Below are 25,422 nucleotides of genomic sequence, written 5' to 3' on the forward strand. Positions count from 1 at the left end.
GTTAATTAACAGGTTATCAGACAGTCCTGTTGCTAAATGCTTTAACATGCTGTTTTGATTTTAATACCATCTAACAATCAGCCATTTGCTTTCCAGCGCTCGGTCAGTTTGAGATCAAGCCTAACAGTGAAAGATTCTGATTTTGCCAAGCGTTACCGACTTCTGCCAACCCCTACAAAACACCGGCCCAGCAAGGTATGGATCCTGTCAATCATTGAACATAGATGTCACAACATATCATGCATATGTGTCTCTCAATTACTCAGCTTGGTTGTCACCTCCTTTCATTCAGGAGCCTTTGTTAAATTGTTTGTTAATTAAGAAGACAAAGAAAAACAAAAGCACCAGGCAGGAAATTTTCTTTCTCAGCAGTTAAAACCCCAGCTTAGTACCCAGGTCAATGTGAAAGTGAATTAAATTTTAACCTTTTGATGAATTCCACTGAGATTAAAAATATCTTGATGCTTTTATTAGGAAAGTGTCATGCGATCTTGCATGTGTATAAATTGTTATCTTGACTGTGAAATAAATGCTGGGAAGGTCCTGCTCAGAGATGATATGTCACCAAAATTCATTTTTGTTCATCAGGGAGCAATGTTTTTTTAGGGATCAAATGCAATTACAAATTAGTGCTCCCTTGTTACAAGGTTATCCTCTAAATTAATGCCATTTTAATGAATTTAAGAGGCCAAACATTTGACACCAAAAATTTAATTAACTATGGATCATCCTTAAGAACGACTGTTACTACATGAATGCGGTAGAAACTTCCAGATTTAACTAAAATAAGCTGTTTTCTCTCTGTTCCATAATTGCATTTTCCATTGATTCTAAGTAATCATTTACACTCCTGTTAATAATGATTACTTTGTAGCAATGAATGAATGCACAAATACATACACACTTCAAGTAAAATATATAATAATTACTAGTGCTTGGATTGAAATTTACAATGCATGCATGCTCTCTCACTACAGTTACAGTTTCTTATGAAGCTAAATAAATTTGAACATTTGGCTAATTAGCACATTGCCTAATTTCAAATCTGCCTGATAAACTGGAGCACTTCTTACAGAAAGAGCAGTGAATTAAAAAAAAATAAGTTAATGTGGAAAGCTTGGCAGGAAATTGTGTTGAACAACATAACTTGTTTCGCTTGTGACTTTGAATAGTTCGTAAAGTAGCTCTACATAACATAATTTTATGTGGTTGGAAATAATTGTTTTGTTTGAAAATTGAAGAAAATTAAAAGATACCATAGCTACTGTAGTAAAAAAAACTTATTTTAACAATATTTAATTTAAAATGATTACTTCTGCAAGTTATGTTGTGGTAATTATTTGATAACTTGTGGTAATTTATAAGTATGGAGTTTGTCGTGGTGTACAAGTGAGCATAGATGTAACCATTTTATTTCCTTTTCTTGTGACTTGTTGTTTCAGTCCTTTGTTGCTCACCATATGCAACAACAGACCCACAATTTGAGCTTACTTTTTTGTTTTTTGTTTTTCTTTCTAATAAGTCATGGAGCGACACTGTTTCTAATAATGGTATTAGCCAGACTCTCTCACAGACTGAAATAAAACGACAAGAGGTAAGTGAAATGAACATTTTCTAGTTAAGAGTGATCAGCATTTAATTTCTCTTTACGGCTTCAACATGTTTAAACTATATGATGATGGGAGAATTTTCAAAATGATCAACCTGTGTCTATAAATCAAGTTAAATTCTAAGAAAATACATTAAAAGAAATGAATAGAATCAATTATTTTTAATTGAGTGTAAAAATAAGTACTGCGTACAGATGACATGGCAAAAGCATTTGGTTTTATGGCATGAAGTACAAGGTTACTAGCAAAGGAGGAATTTTACTCCTCCATGGATTTGAGTGGGCTTCTATTTCCAGGTTACAAAGTGACTAAAATGTGCGAAAGCACACTGAAACAAAAACCCAAGCAAATGGCTGAAACAAGCAAACAATAGCAAAATGAATCTGGTTATAACTAAACTGATTCAAGTTAGCCTGCTTACAGCCTACTATTAATGATAATTATTATAAGTATATTATTTTGCTTGTTTCTGTGATGCCATTTGTTTGGACCACATGCCTAGCCTTATTCTTGCTGGGAGGTTGTTGTTGTACTGTAATGTTTCAAGGTCACAGTGTTTCAAATAGCTGTTACATGTACTGCAGTTGAATCTGCGGTCAAATATTCTTTTGTTTTAAAAGGCATGCAAACAAGACGAAAGGGTCAATACAATGCAGAATTGTCCCTTTCGCCTCGTTTGCATGTCAAGCCGCTAATAACTGCAATAACAGCTTTTGCAGAAAGGGAAATTATGAAGTAATAGTAGCACCATTAGGTGCAGGAATATTATGTACTAACATTTTCAAGAACACATTAGCACAGGTCTAGACCAATAGCAAAATAACGCATAAAAATAATTTTGTGCAATATAACGGCCTTGTGCGCCTACTGGCGCCTTGAGAACTGATGATGATGAACAATGTATTGTGATAGCGAGTGTAATGTAGTTGTTACAGAGGATGCAAAACCTTTTTAAACCTGAGCACATTCATAATAGATCATGCTTAGTTATGGTAAAAGTCTTCTTTGAATAAATTGTCTTTTCTGATGGCAGGCCATTTATGAAGTTTGCTCTGGTGAAGAAAATGTTGTTGCTGATCTGAAGATGATAAAGGAGGTAAGATTTGTACATGTCAAGATGCAGTTGTCATTACTCAAGTTGGGACACAAAATGTCCAACTTACCTGGCTGACAGGGCAGGAAAAGAAATTGAAACCCCACTTGCCCAGTGGGCCAGTACATTTCAGTGTTCAGTTGCAGCCACTAGAATAGTACTTGCCCAATAGGCACGCAACATTCATGCCTTATCGACTACATTTACTAGGTACTGTCTGTAATCAGTGATAGACTATAACAAGACTACTGAATTAAATTCACTTGCCCAAGAGCAAAATTTACTTGCCCTGGGCAATTGGACTTGGGTTTTTTTCCTGCCTTTGCATAATCATAACTGCACCTTTACTCGAAATGCAAGTGCGCTGCAAAAAACAAACGAATAAAAATGCGTCACTTTTGTCAGAAGAGGGTCGAAAGTCCTAGTCTAGCTCCCTGTAGCTGTTTAGCCCTTAAGATGCAGCTACATTTTGAGGTAGAGTAGAAAACCTTTTGTGAGGGAACACTGAAGTTGGTGATTGTTACTATTAGGCCAACCTCTCAAGAAGCCATCCCTACCAATAAGTGATACAGTACTTCAGCACCCTTAAGAGAGTAATAATAGGGACCCATAACAACCTCCTCTAGGGGGTCAATTTCTGAATTTAACTGCAAATATCATATCTGGTGATGTGCAACAGAATACATGTACCTGCTGGAGCTCTGGCAGGTGTAGGGGTTTTTATTGAAAGCACTGCTCTTGCTACATGTAAGTGATCATTCTTCGTAAACCACCACGTGTTTTTACTTGTCATAATGCAACAAATTTCATAGGACCACTGTGTTCATGACATTACTAGTGCATGTGGTTGTGTGCTCTTAAAATTTGACATTTTTACGTACTGATCATTTTTTCCCAGTGCATTTATTTTAGTCTTGAGTAATTTATACCTAATTCCTTGTAGTAAAATGTGCACTGTTTTGTTTTTTTCTCTAGGTTTATTATTCACCCATGTACAAACTCAAGCTCATGAATGAATATGAATTTATGAAGATCTTTGGTTGTTTAGAAGTGTTACTTGCCCTTCATCAAGGTATAAACACTTTGTAATAAAATTAATAGAACTTATTCCTTGAAGCTATATAGGTTCCTGTTTTTTGGCTTAACCTCGGGTAAAATCTTGTTGGATGTTAAATATCTCTAAAGTTCTTCAAAAACTTGCCAGAGATCCTAAAAGATCAAAGGGTCTCTGGAAGAACTTATGAGATCCCTGATATGATGAGGCAAAATCTAAGCCAAGATCTTTCCGAGGATCCTTCAAGGTCCTCAAGGATTTTATGTGGATTTTACCACAGTCTTTAAACGAATTCTGTGCAATGATTTTGGGAGGATCATTGCACGGTTTTTGATGGATCGTTGCTGGAAATTTGAAAATGTGTGAGAGATCCTTCAAAAACCTTGAAGATCTTTAGAAGATCCTCAGGCATCCTTGCAAATTAAAGATCTTCAAAGACACTTGAAGAGTTTTCACCAGGATTCGTAGAGTTTTGTGTTTCGTCCAGAAATGTGACATTATCCCAGCCAGGGGCTCCTTTCTCGAAAGCCCTGGGATCTTTTCCGGCCCACAAATCTGTTTTTAGTTAATCTGTTTCCAAAAAATGGAGAAGTGTATGTGCCTGAAACTTCTTGTATGAAGGGAACCTCTGTTCATACTAAGAATATGTGAATAAAACAGCTCTGTAATCACAAGATTTGAGATTTTCCTGCGGCTTTCCGGGTGCAAAAATGTTTCGGAACCTTCAAGAAACAGGTCCCAGGACTCAAACAAGGGAGGGGCAGTGGCCTCATGGTTAGTGTGCTCCATTTCAGATTGAGTGGTCTGGGTTCAAGCCCTGGCCGGGGACATTGTCTTATGTTCTTGGGCAAGACACTTTACTCTCACAGTGCCTCTCTCCGCCCAGGTGTATAAATGGGTACCAGTTAATTAACAGCAACTGGCTCTCTAATAATATTGTATGGACAAAAATAACAGGACAAATCTGGCAGTAAATGGGACCATGGACACTGGGTGCTCCCTGGGATAGCAATGAGAGTGGGTGGTAGCGACACACCCTGGACAGGTAATTGGGTGGTTAGCGGAGACACATTTAATGCTGGGAGGTAACCCTGCGATGGACTAGCATCCCATCCAGGAGGGAGCAGAAATACTCCTAGTTGCTTCATGCTAAAGGAACCGGGATAAGTTCTGGCCTGATGTGCCGGTTTGCTCATATGCAGACTTAACCTTTACCTTATCAGGGTTCAAACATGGACTGCTTGATCGAGTGTCCAGTGTACTAACCATTTAAGGTCACTGTATTAAAAATATTGAACTATCTCTCTTTATCTCAGATCTTCATACAAAACTAAAAAATGCTAGATCTAGTGATGGCACAACAGACAGTATAGGAGATATCATGTTAAACTGGGTACGTAGAGCATTTCATTTTCTTTTGTGTTTAACATGTCCGTGAGAGCCCAAAATTAGTAACCTAGATCACAGGAAAACAAACAGTATTATTGCCAGCACTTGCCAGTGGACAGGTACCCAGAAAGAGGGCATGGCTAATGATGGTAAGAATGGTAATAAATTTAACTTGTCTGTCGGTTTGTCTTACTGTCTGTCGGTCTGTCTGTCTGTCTGTCTGTCTCAGGGGTTTTATTGTCAATTTGCCCGGTGCCCGGCCCTTGATGATACCCCTGGTCTGTCAATCTGTCTGTCTGTCTGTCCGAGATCGCAATACGGTTAGAAACTGTGTCGCACCACTGTAGTGAATTTGCCTGTTCAAAATTAAGTGTTATGGCCGGGTGGCATTAATACTGGTGAAATGTCAGTGGTATGAGTGCTGCCAAACCACTCAATTTTGAACCGTCTTTGTCTGTCCACCCGTTTGTCTGTCTGTCCGTCCGTTTGTTAGTCTGTCAAAATTGCTTACTCGCCGACTAAGTTACCAGACTGATTGACTGACTGACAAGCTAAATTGTCTTGTGTAAGTTTCTCAGTAAGCAAGGGGAGATGTTTTCTTTCTTTCTTTCAACTGTAGTTTCCGGGTTTAAGATGTTACGCCAGATATTGTGCGAATCAATTCGAAGCCAAGACGATTCTCGATGAAAAACTTCGTCAAGGAGGCAGTGTAGCGGATTTTTTACAGGTATGTCCTTAATTCAACCTACACGAACGGTTTACCTGTGAGGGTCCTTAGGTTGCATTAGTTCTGCTTTTCAATTTACTTTTTGTTGGAAAGAAGCATTTATTACAGAACAAAACCTCTTGTGATAAATGTAATGAGGAGAAGTGAGGAATATTATAAGAACAGCAAAGGGGTGGGAGAGGCGGGGGGGAGGGCAAGCAAGAAAAGGAGGGTAGGAATTCAGTGCGAATAACTTGTGGTCAATGGGCTTCAAGATTTTGTTGATGAATTTTTGATGATCTTAAACTGCTCAGGGCAGGTCACTAAACGTAGTCTTGGCGACCTTTATATTTATAGAGAATATATAGGAGCTTTGAAGCAGGGCATTTCAAGTGTATGATACATATTGACTTGGAAGTTTGATCAAGTCATGATTGTTATGAAAATATGATGGAGCGCAGTCAAATTAAATGCTCCACTGCCGACGGAAGCGTTAATGTCCCTGTTCCGTGAGAGGTCAGTTTGATTTAATATTACGAAAGAGAGCTTATCACATCAAAGTACTGACCGATGGTTATAAAACCCCTCTTTGTGTCCCAAATGTTCGGCCTCACGTTGCGTGAATATTGATGATCAGAAATGGCCTTTTTCCTCACGCGTGCCTTTTTAGACGTGTTCACACCTCCTTCGCGTGTTAAAGGGTGGGTGTGGGGAATAATTGGTTTCTGTAACCGCAAACCACTCCATTTTCTTTTCAGAGATGCCGTGATTCGCCATTCAGTCGGAAGTTGGATCTCTGGAGCTTTCTAGGTAGGTCCCGCTGTTCACACATCTCTTAAGCGTCTTTTTCATTCAGAAAGAAGGTATTTCCGGTGATAAATTATCTATCGTCTTATAGCTTAGCTCTCACACGTTTGTTTTCGTTGATACCACCATTGTTCTACAAATACTTTCCTTGTGACATTTACCGTGGGGAAGATTGAACAAACTTTCCAATTTCCCCCGTTCAACACAGTTTTGAAACAAACCTAGTTATAAACAAGGAATATTGTCCTGATGTGCCACCAAGTTCTCCGAACTTGTACGAAATGAATTGTGTGACAATAGAGAAGAGAATTTATGTTTTAAACTTAGCAATGAAGCTTGTGCAGTTACGTGTTTCTGCTTGACCTCACATAAAGCCTGCGTTGTTATTGGCGCCAACATTGCGAAAGTCTTTTGTTTATCTTTGTGGTTAACAAAAGAAGTTTTAATATCGAAGACTCACGGAAGAAGAAAATGCCAGAAAAAAAAAAGTAGTGATAGATCATTCTAGCTACTACACTAACTAAAACCAAAGAGTTTTGACAAATTTGAAGTCACTGTAGAAAGAAGAATTCATTCTAAGACTGTCAAGGGAGTTTTATAAAATTGTGAAGTTAAAAGCGGAAAGCGCTTATCTGTACAATTCAACCAGGAATTTCTAAAAATGTGTAAATCTGGAATAATTTAGAACTTCATAGTTTTTTTTGAATACAGCATTAATTCAAAAGTAAAAGCAAAACGAGAGAGACACCCCAGAGAAAACTAATTGTTCTCTTACATTCTCCTCATTTGTTTTGTTTGACGTTTGGAGTTCTGGGTTTCGAGCGCACGTAACTTTTAGACGTTATTTCTATCTTTATGCGATCAAGTGAAAGCCAATTATGATATTTAGAAGTTAATCCCGGCGATAAGAGCATATTACTAACAAGTTGTTTATCTTTGATTTGCAGATTCGCCCAGGAGTCGCCTGGTGAAGTATCCGTTAATGCTTAGAAGTATCCAAAAATACGTGAGTATTGCAATCAGACTCGTGTGGGCGGAATTTCCGGCTGTTTCCCCTGGGGGATGCAGCGGCCCTACGGGAGAGACCTCCCCATATCTGGTTTTCCGATTTAGTGGCAATTGATTCCATTTCTACCCACCCACGTATTTTACCCGTGGGAGGTTGTTTCGTCCGGTGTACCGTGTTCTGTTCCGCCGCCGAACTTTCCCCTATATCCCCTCACATTCACGTACGAGCTAAAAGTTTCCACGCTAAGCACTTGCGATTCACAGATCACTGCAGCATATTTCATTGGTTATAGGTTGATATTATAACAAATTATCAAAAAGTGTCATAAGAGTCTTCGAAGAAACGGACGTTTCGGGTGTGTAACCCTTCTTCAGTGTTCAGAAAACACTGGAGAAGGGTTATACACCGAAACGTCTGTTTCTTCAAAGACTTTTATGACACTTTTTGATAATTTGTTGTAATATCAACCTATAAGCTATTTAACTGGAAGTGTCACGCGTCTTTAACGGTTTATCCCTTCACCACTTATTTCATTGGTTGTTACTTGCGCGTGGGTATCCGTTGCTTAGCAACTGCCAGTGAGAGACGTTACATGGATTTTTGTTGTGCTACGTAACCAGCTTGGTATATTTGGTTTCAATGGGTTTTGACGGCGCGAAATATGAGAGGGGTAGGGAGTCGAAAAGGGGACAGTCATGTCTTTCTGTCAAAGATCTTGCGTACGGTGCTAATTTTCTTTTTCCGATGTTATGTTGCAGACTCCAAAAGATCATTCAGACTGGCGTAAACTCGAAGAAGCGGTAAGTCATGATTGGGATTTTTTGGTTAAAGGAGTTCAGTCACGGTATTTTGAGTTATTTTGGCCATGTACAAAATTACCTTTAAATTGAAGGAAACCTGAAAATAATAGCTTACTAAGATAGAAAAACACCAAAGAGATAATAATACACCATAAAGGAACAAGAATTGTTAAGGATGGAGAAGATTGACACGGATTACAAACGACGAACTTGAAACATTTAGGCTAAATTTTTCAAGGTGCGCCAACCGTGACATGACTCTTTAAGGGTAGGGGTCATATCGCTCAAGCTTCAAGCAGTCTATTTTACCTTTATCGTAACCAGGCGAAAACTTTGACGAGACATTTCTTCGAGAGACGAAACGTAGCTGAAAGGTGTCGTCGAGAAACAGGCGCCGTTTCATTTTTCAGGTCGTCTCAGAAGGAATTCCAAACTTAGACCCCTCAGTAAAGAGACCTAAATAAGTCCCTTTTGAATTTCTTGTAGATTTGTCGTTTACAAGACATTATCGAAGAAGTGGACAGAAAAACAGGAGAAGCAAAGGTATTCTTACGTCATTTTATAGATAGTAATTTTCCAGTTGTTTTTAAATTAAAAATTAGTTTTTTCAATTGCTGTTTCGTTCTCTTGCAGTGTCAAGATGTACTCAGCAGAATCGTTTTCTTGGATGATAGACAGGTATAGGATCTGTGTTGTTCTGTTTTTCCGTCGTTGTACCAACGAGCGAAAACAGGTAGCTGGCGGCAAATGCGAGAAAACTTGTCACCAGAGCTAAGCGATAAGAAGTGCTTGAAAGCATACAACCTGAACCGGTCGTAAGCGCGGGAAAATATCCAGCCAGCAACAACCTAAACACACGAGTAGGATGCAATCATTACTGAGCGCGGGAAACATGCATCTGAGGTGAAGCGTGAGATAAAAAGAAGTAATCATTACTGAGCGCGGCAAAAAAATTCAACCACTGCCAAGCGCGAGGAAAACAACCAATCATTACTGAGCGCGGGAAAACATGCAACCGGTGCCAAGCGCGGGAAAACAACTACGCTTTGCGTGAGTTTATCTCGCACCCGATTGGTCGAAGAAACGTCTTTACTCCGATGGTCGTGGGCGTTTTGTATGTGTTGTCTTCTGTAAAACACCTAAATTTCAGTTAAGTAAGTGCCTAGCCTTACACATTTTTATATTGTTTATTACAGATGTGTCCTCATGTATTCAAGTCCAAAAAGCTTTTATGCAACGGAACTCTGAGAAACAAACATGGAACGGTGAGAACTGAAGAAATTAAAGATTGCTTAGCCTTGTTGTAACTTTGCTGAGTGTATTAATATCTCCCTCCCTCTCTGTTACACCAATGGTTGTAATTCTCTCTTTTTGAAACAGAAACTCCAAGTGTTCTTGTCCGAGACAGTTTTCCTTCTTACTCGTCCAGCCACAAGACAAGACAGAGCAAGTTATCAAGTCTTCACTCAGGTCGGTTAGATATTATTAGCTCACTGGCTGCATTAAAATGCAAAGCAATGAGTGTGGTAAAACCAAAACCAAAGTAATCACTCTGGCCAATCACAAAGAACACAGACAATCTAATGAACCAATCAAAATCCGAAGTAAACACGTGTAGCTGACACACAGCGCGGGAAAACGTGTGCCAACGAGTCACGATTGATTTTTGTTTTCACAGACTTGCTAAAGAAAGAACGAGACCAATTTTCCAAAATACGGACCGAACAAGCCTGTGCAATAAATTATTTATTATAATGGCTCTTAAAACTCTGCTGAGAAATATTTATACGCCCGCGATTCATTCTCGGTAAACGTGTGCGCTAAAGTTAAACATTTATTTAGGTTTTTCTGGTCGCATCTTGGAAATTAAACTCAAATTGTGTACAAAATATGAAGGGAATTGATGTCTACTTGACGGCAACTATTTTCTTTTGTCTAATGTTTTGAAAAAGCAGTTCGGTCCGTATTACAAACTTCGGACCTCTCAGGAAAAAAAAATCAGAATTATCGTTTTCATTTTGGACCAGTTTGTCCTATTTATTTTTGCATCCTGTGCGGCCGAGTTTCTTCGCCGTTTTCGAACGCAGTACATGGAACAGTCATCTTCGAAGCCGTTATTTGTGTCTTCAAACTCACTTTTCTTAGGATTATGCGTTGACTGACTTCCTTCGTAACAGTCGGTTTTAAATTTTTTTATTCCGTCTAGCGACTCTAGCGTCTCGAGTTTTCACTTGCCTCCCAGGAAACGAAGAAATTGCATGCCCTGTGTTTTATCTAGATTTACTTCCGAGTTTGAAATTGGTAAACATGCTGTGAGAGAACCCTAGATGGCGAGCAGTCTCTCTTTTGCTCGAAAATCCGTGGGGAAGAACACAATACAAGTGAGCGTGCGAGCGTGACTGCGAGCGTGACTGGGAGCGTGACATGCGAGCGACAAGTGACGAAGCCACAAGCCGCAAGTAGCGCGCGCGTCGGAAGACGCGACGCACTGCTTGCGGGTCGCGGCTTCGCATATAGCACGCACGCTCACAACACACCGCTCGCTTGTGTGTTATGTTCTTCTTTGCGTTTTTCCCCGCGGATTTTTCGAGCAAGAGAGAGACTGCTCGCAGTCTAAGAAAATCCAATAAGTATTTCGCACTCTTTTCTTTCCTCCCAGACCTCCATGCGCAATTCACGAGAAACGCGAAAACCGCGAAAATTTCTTGCACGTTTTGAGGAAACACATTTTGCTGCTCACTCGTTCATTTCGCTGACTTATTTGTTAACATGATCCTTTGTCATCACCAGCCAATCCCAGTCGAGAATTTGTTGGTTGAGGATCTGTCTGACGGTGACTCCAGAATGGGCGGTTCATTCAAGACCGCGATATCAAGACTCGGTACAGGTGAATAGAATACTCTTTGCTCAATTGTAAAGTCACGTAACTGGGAAAAGCCGATTTTCAAGGATGGTCTCAAGGATGTATCGTTGCAATACAGGCGCGGCATTGTGTCGTGTTCTTGTTAAAGGAGCTAGGTCACGCTTTTCGCATCTGCGATATCAATATATGTCACGACACCAATCAGGGAATGTTGTCTTGTTGTATCTCTCTTATCTGACCTAACGTCAAAAGAAACATAACACAATCCGACTTATCAACTTGAAAGTAAATAATTTGTTACCGATCCTTTTGTCCCAACAGCTAAGCACGTTTTCAGGGTATCAAGTACAGAGACAGAATATGGCCAATCTCACACACTACAAGCCTCCACTGAGCAGGACAAAAAACAGTGGCTAAATGCAATACGAAGCGTTATACCCCACCCCGAAAACTATAAGACCTACCTATGATGTCACGCATGCTCTCCAACGTCACGCTGCACCTCGGGTTCGGATAGGAGCGTTGAGACAAACCTTAATGCACAGCAGAGTCGACTTTGTCCTGAAGAAATTGCGTGGGGAGTGTACGAAGTCACGAAGTGTCCTCGTGGAAACGTTTTGCATTTAGTTGGGACTGACACAGACTTTTAGTATACCAAATGAACTTTGTCCGGTCCGCCACCCCCCGGGGATCCTGGATAAAAATTAATGATGAACTTTGACCTCCCAGAAGCGATCAGTTCCCAAATCCAGCCAGGCACAGTTTATGGAAATGAGAAAATTGGTCATGTCGGAAAAGAAATTGTTGATTATAACCGAATTATTCCAAGGGCAAGAACTTATTGCATCGCAGTGTTTTGAAACTCAGTTATTAAATTCGTTGCTTCAGTCCTTTTACAAGGAAAACATTGCGGAATACCATTCTTCAAGCGTACTTATTATAGAGTGGGGTGCCGAGGCTGAATAAGGTTTGTGAGAGCAGCCGGATTCTTCCAGTTGCAGCGTAATATGGATAAAAGATAACCACAAAACAAAAACAAAGACAATAAAAACACAAGGGTTGTTTCCTCAGTTTGAATACTTTTGTAACGTTCTTGCACACGCGGTGACAGACCCCGGTAGCTAGCCAAATCTCCATTCCAATTTATAGCGAGCTGTACATTACAATTGTAAATGTTTGTTGTAATATTTACTTTAAAAATAGTGATTTTCTAATAACTGTTGTAAAGCTTTTAAATTCAAAATTATTTCAACGGATCACAGCGCCTGCAAATATTGAACCAGCCAATCGGAACTCGGCAATCACCGAAAAGCGCGGGAAAGTCGGGAGCAGTCGGTGACGAGAGTGGGAAAAGTCACGTAAACTCATTCACTGAGTTTTCAACGCACCTGATTGGCTTTGAGAATATAGTCTCTGTTCTGATTGGTTAGGGGCCGTTGCATAAATTGCATGGAGTGTTTTTAACCAATTACAGTCAAACGAAAATCTGTCCAGGAGACAAATTTAATACGTAATAATGCTTTTAGACTGATGTGCAGTCGTCTTGAGCAATACTAGTGGAAATATCCTAAGAGAAATATTTTATAGTTGACAAGCAATAATATATCGCATTTATAATGCAGTGAATAAAATGATAGCAATTTTCTGTAAATTAGTAATTGGAGTGTTGACTAGTATCTACATTACTTAATTTCTGTGTACAATGCTCTTTCTAAAGGCTGGTTTTCACTATCACATTAGACTACAGGCAATTTGTTTTTCTCTTGAAATTCAGCAGTGATTATAAGGCGACACGCTCTAGTCTCACAGGGATGAGACGAAACTGATAAACACCTGTCTTAGAGACCTAATGCCGAGTCCACATTTCGCCGGAGGAATTTGAAAACACGGTATCGGTGAGGCCTACTGTCCACACCAATCTGTCCCGGAAACGGAGCTTTTCGAAAACGCTCTTCAAACCGGGGAAAATTTGAAAACTCCGGCTTTTCGTTTTAGTGTGGACATAAAACATCTTAAAATGAAGCTTTTCGAAAACGATGGCGTCAAGATAATCATGTGATTTCTCTGCCCGAGTTTTCCTCAAACACAAAAACAAAATGACCGGTCATAAATGCGTTTTCAGATTTCTCCAGCGTAGTGTGGACTGAAAGCATTTGATGCGTTTTGAGAGTGAAAACGCCGGTTTCCAATTTCTCCGGCGTGGTGTGGACGAGGCGTAAGAGAAGAAACTGGGTGCCAGCAGCCTACTAGCACATACGCAAAGGCAGTAAGATGTTGATAATTACAGTGTTGCCACAAGTCAGGAAATGGTCAGGGGAAAAAATTTTTCAGGTCGGGGAAAAGTCAGGGAATTTTTATCGAGTCAGGAAAATTGACATTTTGAAAAAGGGAAAATTTAATTTAACACGGTTAATTTTCTACCATTAAAGTCAAGGAAATGTGGCAGCAATGTAATTAGAGCCTTTTGTCAGGAAACTTTCCAGACTAATGGCAATTACAGCACCCTACTTCACCTGCGTATGTTCTTTCTGGTTACGCGCTAGTGAAAACTAGCCACTATACAGAGCAGTGCAAAAGGCCCTTAACACTGAGGTTAAAGATGCATTGTTAATGAAATGTTACTTCTTTTTCAACAAGACCTTTAGATTTTTTACCTTCGTAGGGTAAAATCAATATCCTTTAATCATTTTGAAAGTACAAAACTCAAATCAACACGATGCTTTAACTTACATAAAATGCTAATACTTCTTTTGATGTTTTTAGCTATAAATTCTACTTGAGTTTTCCAGTTTAAGTGTGAATCAATTAGTATGTCCGCGGTGTTTTACATCGATTACAAGCCCTGAGAAAAGTGGAAATTGAACAAGTGTAAAATTACGATAATTTCAGTTGATCATATCGATGAAGTAATGTTAACGTTTGATATCATTTTTAACCCTTTAAACTCCACTTAAATTTGTTGGTGTTTGATTGAAACATCTTCGCCGGACGTCTTTGTAAATCCGGTAATCTTCGGGAAATACTCGAAAACGTTCGAGTGGCCTTCGGATAACTTTTGGAAGTCTTCGGAAAGTAGTCGGGAAACTTCGGAGAATCGTAAAACACGTCGTTATCATAATACAAGGTTGCTTGTAATTGTGAAATTTCTCTTCTCGTGTTCAACTTTATATCTCACTTGTTAGCTGGGCTCACTCGTGAGATATCGCGTTGAACACTCGAAGATAAATTCCATATCTACGCTCGCCCATGTCTTATTCCTTATTTATCAAACACTAATGAATCCTAAATCATAATCAGCAATATACAAGTATTGGCTTGACCGGTTTCCATAGAAACAACCCGACCTAAAAAAGACATCCTCAATTTTAACTTTCAGTACTTTTCGCACAAAAGCGAGTTTTTTCGTGTTCCTATTATATTTCTTCTGAAGACTAAGAAAAGACCGGTTTGAATAAGTTAAGGGTATAATTTTTTTTATAACAAACTGTTCTGGCTTCTTAAAATTCTCGCCAATTTCACCTGATTAACCATTTCTTTGTCTTTGCTGACTAGAAAAAGTGAGGGAGTGCCTTTTATCAGAAGGAATTTACCGTTATCTAACTAGTCAGGCAAATATATTTTTAAAGAACTTTTTTGTTTATACTGAAGAAGTTTCTAGCTAAGCCTAGGATACACAAGGTGAACATCTAACGTTAACGACTTAAAACATGAAAGCGAACTGGAATAACAAGAACAAAATCTGTAGTCGTTAAGTGGGCTTAAAAAGCTTCTGAACAAACTGCAATGACGTATATAAAACAAAAGAACTCTTAATGGGGATTTAGGACTTAAGACTGAATCTGAACACAAGCCAACAGGCTTCGGATCGGCCGGCCTAATATCTAAATGATTTTTACTTTTGAGATTTCAAAGGCATATTTCCGAGTCTTAAAAGTAAACAAAATGTTATTTTCTGTAACTTTCCGCAATATCTGGCTGATTCCTAGAGTTAACGTGAACAGGCACATTTTGATCAAGCGACCACCAGCTTCAATTCAAACTCGACAGAGGCTTGGATAGAGACAAATAAGTGACCTGGTAAATTGGGTTACGCCACAAGATGAGTAAGGGGAAAGGAAAGAAGAAGGAAAATTTTTCACGCCTTCTTCCTCACTACCCACTATTCCTAAGCCAACATATATGGCGGCTAACCTAATCGACCGCAAGTCACTACCGATACCTCACGAGTACACCGTGCACGAAGAAAAGAGCTGCTCTGTGGACTAGGAAAAAAAAAACAGTTATATTCTTAATCAGGGATGGTTGACAGAATTAGAAAGAGCCTTGATGAGCAACACTGATCTGTAGCTGTCGGCGGTCTTTGGATGTTCTTCACCAAACAATTTAATTCTGATATCAAGAGCACGCTTGGCTGACTCAAGGGCGGTGGTGTAATCACTCAGGGAATGCTGTGTAACTCCTATTCCATGGTAGCTGTCAGCGGTCTTCGGATGTTCTCCACCAAACAATTTAATTCTGATATCAAGAGCACGCTTCTTTGACTCAAGGGCGGCGGTGTAATCACTCAGGGAATGCTGGGTAATTCCTACTGAATGGTAGCTGTTAGCGGTGTTGGGATGTTCTTCACCAAACAATTTAATTCTGATATCAAGAGCACGCTCCTTTGACTCAAGGGCGGCGGTGTAATCACTCAAGGAATGCTGTGTAACTCCTACTGAATCGTAGCTGTCAGCGGTGTTGGGATGTTCTTCACCAAACAATTTAATTCTGATATCAAGAGCACGCTTGTTTAACTCAAGGGCGGCGGTGTAATCACTCAGGGAATGCTGTGTAACTCCTACTGAATCGTAGCTGTCCGCGGTGTCGGGATGTTCTTCACCAAACAATTTAATTCTGATATCAAGAGCACGCTTCTTTGACTCAAGGGCGGCGGTGTAATTACTCAGGGAATGCTGTGTAACTCCTACTGAATGGTAACTGTCAGCGGTGTTGGGATGTTCTTCACCAAACAATTTAATTCTGATATCAAGAGCACGCTTGTCTGACTCAAGGGCGGCGGTGTAATCACTCAGGGAATGCTGTGTAACTCCTACTGAATCGTAGCTGTCAGCGGTGTTGGGATGTTCTTTACCAAACAATTTAATTCTGATATCAAGAGCACGCTTCTTTGACTCAAGGGCGGCGGTGTAATCACTCAGGGAATGCTGTGTAACTCCTACTGAATGGTAGCTGTCAGCGGTGTGGGGATGTTCTTCGCCAAACAATTTAATTCTGATATCAAGAGCACGCTTGTTTGACTCAAGGGCGGCGGTGTAATCACTCAGGGAATGCTGTGTAACTCCTATTCCATGGCAGCTGTCAGCGGTGTTGGGATGTTCTCCACCAAACAATTTAATTCTGATATCAAGAGCACGCTTGGCTGACTCAAGGGCGGCGGTGTAATCACTCAGGGAATGCTGTGTAACACCTACTGAATGGTAGCTGTCAGCGGTGTTGGGATGTTCTTCACCAAACAATTTAATTCTGATATCAAGAGCACGCTTCTTTGACTCAAGGGCGGCGGTGTAATCACTCAGGGAATGCTGGGTAACTCCTACTGAATGGTAGCTGTCAGCGGTGTTCGGATGTTCTTCACCAAACAATTTAATTCTGATATCAAGAGCACGCTTGACTGACTCAAGGGCGGCGGTGTAATCACTCAGGGAATGCTGTGTAGCTCCTATATTATGGTAGCTGCCAGCGGTGTTGGGATGTTCTTCACCAAACAATTTAATTCTGATATCAAGAGCACGCTTCTTTGACTCAAGGGCGGCGGTGTAATCACTCAGGGAATGCTGTGTAACTCCTACTGAATCGTAGCTGTCAGCAGTGTCGGGATGTTCTTCACCAAACAATTTAATTCTGATATCAAGAGCACGCTTGGCTGACTCAAGGGCGGTGGTGTAATTACTCAGGGAATGCTGTGTAACTCCTACTGAATGGTAGCTGTCAGCGGTGTTGGGATGTTCTTCACCAAACAATTTAATTCTGATATCAAGAGCACGCTTGGCTGACTCAAGGGCGGCCGTGTAATCACTCAGGGAATGCTGCGTAACTCCTACTGAATGGTAGCTGTCAGCGGTGTTGGGATTTTCTTCACCAAACAATTTAATTCTGATATCAAGAGCACGCTTCTTTGACTCAAGGGCGGCGGTGTAATCACTCAGGGAATGCTGTGTAGCTCCTATATTATGATAGCTGTCAGCGGTGTTGGGATGTTCTTCACCAAACAATTTAATTCTGATATCAAGAGCACGCTTGTCTGACTCAAGGGCGGCCGTGTAATCACTCAGGGAATGCTGTGTAACTCCTACTGAATGGTAGCTGTCAGCGGTGTTGGGATTTTCTTCACCAAACAATTTAATTCTGATATCAAGAGCACGCTTCTTTGACTCAAGGGCGGCGGTGTAATCACTCAGGGAATGCTGTGTAACTCCTACTGAATGGTAGCTGGCAGCGGTCATTGGATGTTCTTCACCAAACAATTTAATTCTGATATCAAGAGCACGCTTGGCTGACTCAAGGGCGGCGGTGTAATCACTCAGGGAATGCTGTGTAACTCCTACTGAATGGTAACTGTCAGCGGTGTTGGGATGTTCTTCACCAAACAATTTAATTCTGATATCAAGAGCACGCTTGTTTGACTCAAGGGCGGCGGTGTAATCACTGAGGGAATGCTGTGTAACTCCTACTGAATCGTAGCTGTCAGCGGTGTGGGGATGTTCTTCACCAAACAATTTAATTCTGATATCAAGAGCACGCTTCTTTGACTCAAGGGCGGCGGTGTAATCACTCAGGGAATGCTGTGTAACTCCTACTGAATCGTAGCTGTCAGCGGTGTTGGGATGTTCTTCACCAAACAATTTAATTCTGATATCAAGAGCACGCTTGGCTGACTCAAGGGCGGCGGTGTAATTACTCAGGGAATGCTGTGTAACTCCTATTCCATGGTAGCTGTCAGCGGTCTTCGGATGTTCTTCATCAAACAATTTAATTCTGATATCAAGAGCACGCTTCTTTGACTCAAGGGCGGCGGTGTAATCACTCAGGGAATGCTGTGTAACTCCTACTGAATCGTAGCTGTCAGCGGTGTTGGGATGTTCTTCACCAAACAATTTAATTCTGATATCAAGAGCACGCTTCTTTGACTCAAGGGCGGCGGTGTAATCACTCAAGGAATGCTGTGTAACTCCTACTGAATCGTAGCTGTCAGCGGTGTGGGGATGTTCTTCACCACACAATTTAATTCTGATATCAAGAGCACGTGTGTACGACATAATAGCTTCTGTGTAGTTGCTTCTATGGTGTTGAATGTCGCCTCGGTCACAATAGTTCTGAGCTAGTGCCTCCTCGTGCTGTTCTTGAATTTCTCTGTTGTTTTTTTCCCTTTCAACGCTTTGTTGCAGTGCTTTTTGATGAAAGCTAATCCTTTCCTCTGTAAGCGTTAAAGCGTCTCGCTCCCTACCAAGTGACTTGAGCACACCAACGACATTGCGATGAAAGTTGTACCAACCAGTTTTAGTGTTGTTGAGTGTTGATTTACAGTCGTTTAGTATGGTAAGCAACACGTTGCCAAACATTTGATTGGTGTCTGAGGTAGAGAAGATTTTTACTGCTTTGCTCACAAGAAGGATAATGTTAACTTTCAGAGGCTGGTTTACCGAAGAGTGTGCTTTGTTTGTCGGAATGATGCAGTGTTCACCAACTTTCTTTATTGCTGGCTCTGGCATAGGTATCACGAGTAAACAAGTGTCGCTGGCATCTCTGCATTCCTTTAGTGCTTTTAGATAAAAGTTGGATGAGCTCACTGAATCATTTTTGCTTTGGTAATAGATTACAAAAATTTGAAAAATAATAAGCTTCAAAATGATGTGCTCCGGACTTGTGTTCATGGAAGAAAGTGCTTCTTCTAAAACTTTCACTCCATCCTCTGTCTTTCCGATAACAAGCTGATGGAGTCCATAGTAGCACAAGTGTTTTCCTTTCTCTCCATCACAATGGGAAGAAGTTGGCACTTGAACAGCCTCAGACACAGAAAGCAACTTCTTTGTGTTTCCTCTTGCGCCCCAGGTCACCTCACCAAACGCCTTGGAATTAAGCAGGCGCAGGTAGAAAACATGTTTCCCTGTCTGATGAGCCGCCATTATTGCTGAATCGAGAATTTTGTCAAACGTAGATCCGTCATTCCAAAAGAGAGTGTCAAGAAACAGTTCTGCTTTCGCCAAAACATCGAAAACTCTGTCGGCTGTTTTTGAATCCAAACAACCATCAATTAGACTTTGAACAATGTTTTCTTTCACTTCATAGAACTCAATGAACGCAGACATGGAATGTCCGCAAAGGAAATTCTCATTTAGTTCATCGAACAGGGCAATGTAAAATGCACGGAAGCGAGATTTTGAGTTTAGAACTGTTTCTTTCATGTCAGCTTCTCCCTTTTCTCTTGCAAACGACTGAATTAGTTTATGCATAGAAAATTTGCTTAATTCTGAGGAACAGTCAATGAGCGATTTTCTCTGAAGTCTTCGCAACACCTTCTCTGCTTCAGTTGCTCTGGTTATCCCCAAAACAGCTGCAGAAATCTTTAAATCAAAATGCGCAGGAAGAATACACAAAGATACCAGTGCCTCTTGGTCTTGTGTAGAGAGTCTCTGGAAAGACGACTCGAAGAGAGATCTCAATCTCGAATTGCTTGGATATTCTGGGTTGTCCAGCATTTCCACTATGTTTTCTGTGCACTCGATGAATTCAAGATACTGACTCGCCGGAGTAAAATCGTCAGAAATGGAGGAACACAGCAATTTTATGGCTAAGGGAACCTGCCCACAGATTTGTGAAACTTTTGTCAAATCAGAAGAGCTCGCTCCTGGGAGCAATTCTCGAGCTAGGGTTTGACATGACAACTTGTCTAGTTCTCTTATTCTGACAGACTTGTGTCCCTGAAAATGTAAGTTCAAAAAGGACAAAGATTCTCTTGTGGTTAAAAGAAAGTTGACTTTGTCACTGCGATTGAGGATTTCTCCAATGAGGTTAAAAACCTCCTCCTTTACGCTTGGCACACCACATTCAAACAGGTCATCGGCATTATCCAGGATTATAACACAGCGATCCGATAGTCTGTCAAAAATTAAGCAAAGCTCATCGCCAGCTGATAAATCCTGCAACTTATCAGTTTCAAGTGTCCCAGCCTGTCGGAACAGACTAAGAAATTTGGACGTTAAATCGCTTTTTGACTTAAGCCCACGTAATGAGAGAAAGAAGACGGGCAGCTCAAGTGCTTGAAGATGATGACCCACTGCGATGGCAACGGACGTTTTTCCGAACCCTGGCGAACCCCAGACGGAGACGAGTCGGGTGGATTCGGAAGTCGTGTGACCAACAATTTTGTCACATTCTTCCTCACGGCCAATGAAGTGGGGAACCTTTGGAGGAAGATTTGATCTCGGTAGAATTGTTTTAAGTCCTGTAAATCAATTAACCAACAAATAATAATTAAATGAACGAACGAACGAACGGGCAGATGGATGGATGGATGGATGGATGAATAAACAGATAAATGCACTGGAGGATAGTAAAACATTGCTATTCAAGAGATAGGATATACCAAAACAAATATTATATAACATACTTTTCCTTCAGGCCAAAGGTTTTTTCGAAAGCTAATTATTGCTAGAGCGGGATTAGAAAAAAAAACATTTTTTGTTGATTCTTTTTGTTTAAAGTCGATTTTTTCCCACCAATTTTAATAAGGAGACAATAAATGTCTTGTGCAAGTCATTGTTGATATTTTATGAAACAATTCAAAGTTTTCGTTAACCCTGCACTAGCTTAACTTTTGAGGACATCCCCAGCTTTGGCCGCTTGTAACTTTAAAAGCATTGAAGTAAAGAACTCCTAAAATTTATTTGGGAACAAATTGGTTTGACTTATCATCGCTCAAGGATCTTGTAGTTTGAATTTTCCTGTTTTAAATGAAAATAAATTGAAACATTGTTACACTAGTGTTGTTCAGGATTTTGACTACGTTTTAGCTAGTTTTAGTGGTTTTCTAAAGCTTTTAAAATAAACATCAGAAAATCCAGCATGGCGTCTGTTCAGAAAAACTGACGCATTTCTTTGTCGTATGACGTCATAGTTCCATGTTGTGGACTTCAAAGGAAATAGCTTGAACGAGCTATAAATCCTCAGGTTTCAGTGTGATAGCTTTAATGTTATATAGTGAGGGCTCAACCACCCCTTTCCCCAGGATCTGTGAGACCACGAAACTCCGTCTGAATATTGTTAGTCCTCTTTTAATTAACCGGCCCATCTCGTTCTAGGGGTTTGATAATGCGAGAAATCTACAGTTGAGAAGTCCTCCTATGTTGAGATTTCTTTTCCGCTAACCATATAGATGGCTGAAACATTATAATTTTAGTTTCACTACTAGATAACGAAAACTTCTTTCTTTTATACATGGGTAGCTATAGTCGACGGTTACTCACCGAAACGGCAAAAATGGTAGCGTCCTATTTTAGCGTGCATCTGCTCTTACAAGTCGGGTGTAGACAAAACATGGACCCCCCTTCTGGACAGCCCCTTCTAGACCCCCCTTCTGGAGCCCCTTCTGGAGCCCCTTCTGGACCCCCTTCTGGACCCCCTTCTGGATCCCCCCTTCTGGAGCCCCTTCTGTACCCCTCAATTTTTTCGGTGAAAAAAATAATAATAAATTAAAGTTATACAAAATACGTGTGCTACATACCACCGCTTCTTTCGCTCTTTAGTTCCCTTCGATTCCGCGTTCAGCTCGAAAGAAGGTGTTCTCCTTCACGCAACGCATCTCCAAGTTTTCGTTTAGCATTTCAGAGGAGAATCAGGAATTTTTTAGCGATCAGCCACTCGGACAATTTCTGCAAAACTTGTCATTTTCAAGTTGCATGGACTCCCGCCATTTTGTTTTCCGCCATCTTGGTTTTTTCCGCTGACCAGTACAATCGAGGGGCGTTGCTTGCGGCCAAGTGCAAAAAATGTTTCTGGTGTTTCAATCGCAAAAAAATGTAAGACCTTTGTGGGAAAACGGCCTAGAAAAATAATGTTGAAAACCAGATTATGAACTTCACCTTCGAAAGATGGATGGTGAGGTTACATGTGCAGTTATAATCCAGTTAAAACTTCAGAGAGGTCATTGTAACCGTCCTATGTTCTGGGCATTTGGGATGTGAAAGCAGGGTTAGTGGAGCAGGGTCTCTCACAGCGTGTAAGTTTTCAGTGCCTTAATTACAGTGTGATTTTAAGTATTGTTAAAACTGCGCTGGTAATAGGCACAACGCAAGCAAAAAGACAAAAAAAAAAAACCAGCATAAACGAATGCATTTAGTTTTATTCCAAATGCAAATCTTAACTCACCATCCTCCATCGTCGCGTCTCGTGTAACGCCCCTCGGTGGTACTGGTCAGCGGAAACACCAAGATGGCGGAAAACAAAATGGCGGGAGTCCATGCAAATTGAAAATGACAAGTTTTGCGGAAATTGTTCAAGTAGCCAATCGCTAAAAAATGTCCTATTTCCCCTCGGAAATACTAAACGAGAACGTGGAAATGCGTTGCGTAAAGGGGAACACCTTCTTTCGAGCTGAACGCTGAATCGAAGGAAGCTAAAGTGCAAAAGAAGCGCTGGTATGTAGCCCACGTATTTTGTATAATTTTAATTTATTACTAGTAGTAATCGTAGATTAAAGAGTGTGTTCGAGTTTTGGTAGGTTGGTATGTTAAAAAAAAAAAAAAAAAAAAATCTAGGGACAGTATTTTGTGCCTGAGCTGTTAGGTAGGCCTGAAATTCATTGGTCTCCCTTCAGCAGGGGCGAAAACAAATACATTGATCGTAAAGATGGCTTGGTATGTTAAAAAAAAAAAATTCTAGGGAAAGCATTTTGTGCCTGAGCTGCTAGGTAGGCGTGAAATTGGTCTTCCTTCAGCAGGGACAAAAACAAATGATTTGATCGCAAATCACGTGCATATGAGAGGGTTTGTTCTCATTTCGTGAAGACATGTCTACAAGGTTTTTAAATGCCATTAACACTGACTTCGAACTTTAAATAAACAACTTCAGTATTCGCTACAGTCCACAATACTGTGCTTCCTCCACACTCGAAAGTCCGCAATATTGCGCAACACTCGAAAGAAACATATGGACGAACATAGACATGACGTCATTCGCGCCTGAAGAATTTTTTTTTTGGGGGGGGGGGGGAGGCCAGATTGGTGTCCCCCGATAGATAGATAGATACACAGATCTCGAATTTTTATGCATTACACGATTAGAACTGCGTTTTGTCGAACGCAATTATTTTTTTTCTTCACCGAAAAAATTGAGGGGTCCAGAAGGGGGGTCCAGGTTTCGTCTACACTCTTACAAATCCTCAGTCGGCACCCAGCGATGTTTATCAAAGGATTATCACTTGAAGTAAAAACTCTGGAGTGCTGCTTACTTACCTGGTCGCTGAGTCTTGATTAGGTCTTCAAACTTTTGATTCATCTCGGCAATTTTCTCATTCGTCATTTCGGCTTGGTTTGCAGTTGCCTTTTCCATGGTCTTTCTCAGCCCTATGGAGTCTTCTTGTCGTTCCTGCCTCGACTGAGCAAAATCTGACCTCATACCCATTAGTTCATCCTCCACATTTTCCTTGAGAAATGTGATTTCTGTTAGCAACTCCTTTGTGATGTCATCTTTTAACTTGCAAACTTTTCCTGTGGGAAAGTCCGACTCGGTCAAACTTCCAACGGCATCAATAGGGTCAGTCGTGACTCCAAGAGCCTTGATGGCGTCTTTGGTGTGTTGAATGTATTGTCCAAATGTCTTTTTGTCAATCTCGGAGTTGAAAGAGTGACAAAATGCATTTCTTAGGAGTCGCAGCTGATCAATCGCCATTGCAAACGTTTCAGCTTTATTTCCGCCCGGGCTGACCACGGAAGAATGAAAGGTTCCATGAGGCGGTTTACGGTGCTTCAAGTACAAATCACTGAGTGTCCTGTGATGACCTGTTGTGTCTGGTAGAGCGAAGGACTTCGCGTAGATAGTGGCTTGGAACAAGGCGCTACAATCCCATTCTTCGTAAGGGAAGTGTGTGGGTACTTTGGTCTTACCACCCTCTGTAGCAAGGAACATGTTTCGCACAGCAATGGAGTCATCCCACGGCTGGTAACCAGGGAGATGTGCAAAGGTATTGTCCCACATGTGTTTAAAAGCTTGTCGAAGCACCTTGGGGAACTCATTCAGCACAACAAAAGCAAACTTGAAATAGTTCAACTGTTCGTTCGTAAACGGCTGTAGAGCCATTACTGATAGCAATAAACTAATCCAAGTTGAAAGTGTTTATATTGTCAGGACGACAATACTGTCTCTGTTGAAGGAACAATAGAGAACAGTTATTATCGAAAGGTGGCCTTGGTGACGATTGAAAAACTGAAAAATAAAGACGAAATCTGATAGGAAATCGAGCAATTTCAATTTTTAATGGACAAAACCTGGTACCATAGTAACTTTAAGTATATTACAGTCCTTTTGCATTTTCTGAAAGCTAAAGATATAAACAGTTGTCTGAGACAACACCAAATACAATTTCCGATGTGAACTGGAGAAAATAAATTTCAAAGTTCAGAGAAATTGTGCAAACACAGGTAAAATTTCATCATCAGTTTCATTTGAACAGTAGTTTCGACAGTACTTTCATATGAACTTTAAAATTTGTTTTCGACATTTGGTATTGTTTAGTAGAAATGATTTCATTCGAGAAGATGGCACAGAAGTTTGCAATACAATGTAAATAATCTCGGTACAAAGTTTTTGTCCACTTGTTACTCGAACTTGTGGTTGATTGTTCCTTAAGCTTATAAAAAATCAAACTCGGGTAAAACGCTTTTTGAAATCATGAATGGGTGGTTTTTTTTTAGGAAAAATCACAAAGTGTGACCACAATAGCTTGAATGCTGTTTTCATAAGAAAAGATTCAAATCAGCGTGGGGCCCCAGGCTAAATGCATGTAGGATTACCAAAGTTCTTAGTTCTATACAAATT

At 40.5% G+C, this 25,422-nt stretch overlaps 2 protein-coding genes across 11 annotated transcripts in view; one reads left to right on the forward strand and one right to left on the reverse strand.

The window, feature by feature from the left end:
• Positions 1-12,982, forward strand: part of LOC110043917 (neuroepithelial cell-transforming gene 1 protein-like) — a 26,665-nt gene extending 13,683 nt beyond the window's left edge. For all 10 annotated transcript variants that reach the window (XM_089273488.1, XM_089273491.1, XM_089273490.1 and 7 more), the window contains 15 exons: positions 97-195; positions 1,523-1,594; positions 2,644-2,706; positions 3,679-3,775; positions 5,074-5,150; positions 5,766-5,873; positions 6,611-6,662; positions 7,607-7,665; positions 8,427-8,468; positions 8,955-9,011; positions 9,102-9,146; positions 9,665-9,733; positions 9,849-9,938; positions 11,259-11,355; positions 11,653-12,982. In XM_089273488.1, coding sequence (XP_089129614.1) covers positions 97-195; positions 1,523-1,594; positions 2,644-2,706; positions 3,679-3,775; positions 5,074-5,150; positions 5,766-5,873; positions 6,611-6,662; positions 7,607-7,665; positions 8,427-8,468; positions 8,955-9,011; positions 9,102-9,146; positions 9,665-9,733; positions 9,849-9,938; positions 11,259-11,355; positions 11,653-11,801 — 1,176 coding nt within the window. In that variant the 3' untranslated portion in view covers positions 11,802-12,982. The remainder of the gene's footprint in view (positions 1-96; positions 196-1,522; positions 1,595-2,643; positions 2,707-3,678; positions 3,776-5,073; positions 5,151-5,765; positions 5,874-6,610; positions 6,663-7,606; positions 7,666-8,426; positions 8,469-8,954; positions 9,012-9,101; positions 9,147-9,664; positions 9,734-9,848; positions 9,939-11,258; positions 11,356-11,652) is intronic.
• Positions 12,817-25,085, reverse strand: LOC149102701 (uncharacterized). Its single transcript, XM_089273486.1, has 2 exons — positions 23,841-25,085; positions 12,817-20,833 (listed from the first exon to the last, which is right to left on the reverse strand). Exons 1-2 carry the CDS (start codon positions 24,682-24,684, stop codon positions 15,624-15,626), a joined length of 6,054 nt encoding a protein of 2,017 aa, XP_089129612.1. The 5' UTR covers positions 24,685-25,085; the 3' UTR covers positions 12,817-15,623.
• Positions 25,086-25,422: the final 337 nt, after the last annotated feature.

Source organism: Orbicella faveolata, unplaced genomic scaffold (genome assembly GCF_042242905.1).
Source record: "Orbicella faveolata isolate gen_17 unplaced genomic scaffold, um_ofav_v1 contig_35, whole genome shotgun sequence".
Lineage (NCBI taxonomy): Eukaryota > Metazoa > Cnidaria > Anthozoa > Scleractinia > Merulinidae > Orbicella > Orbicella faveolata.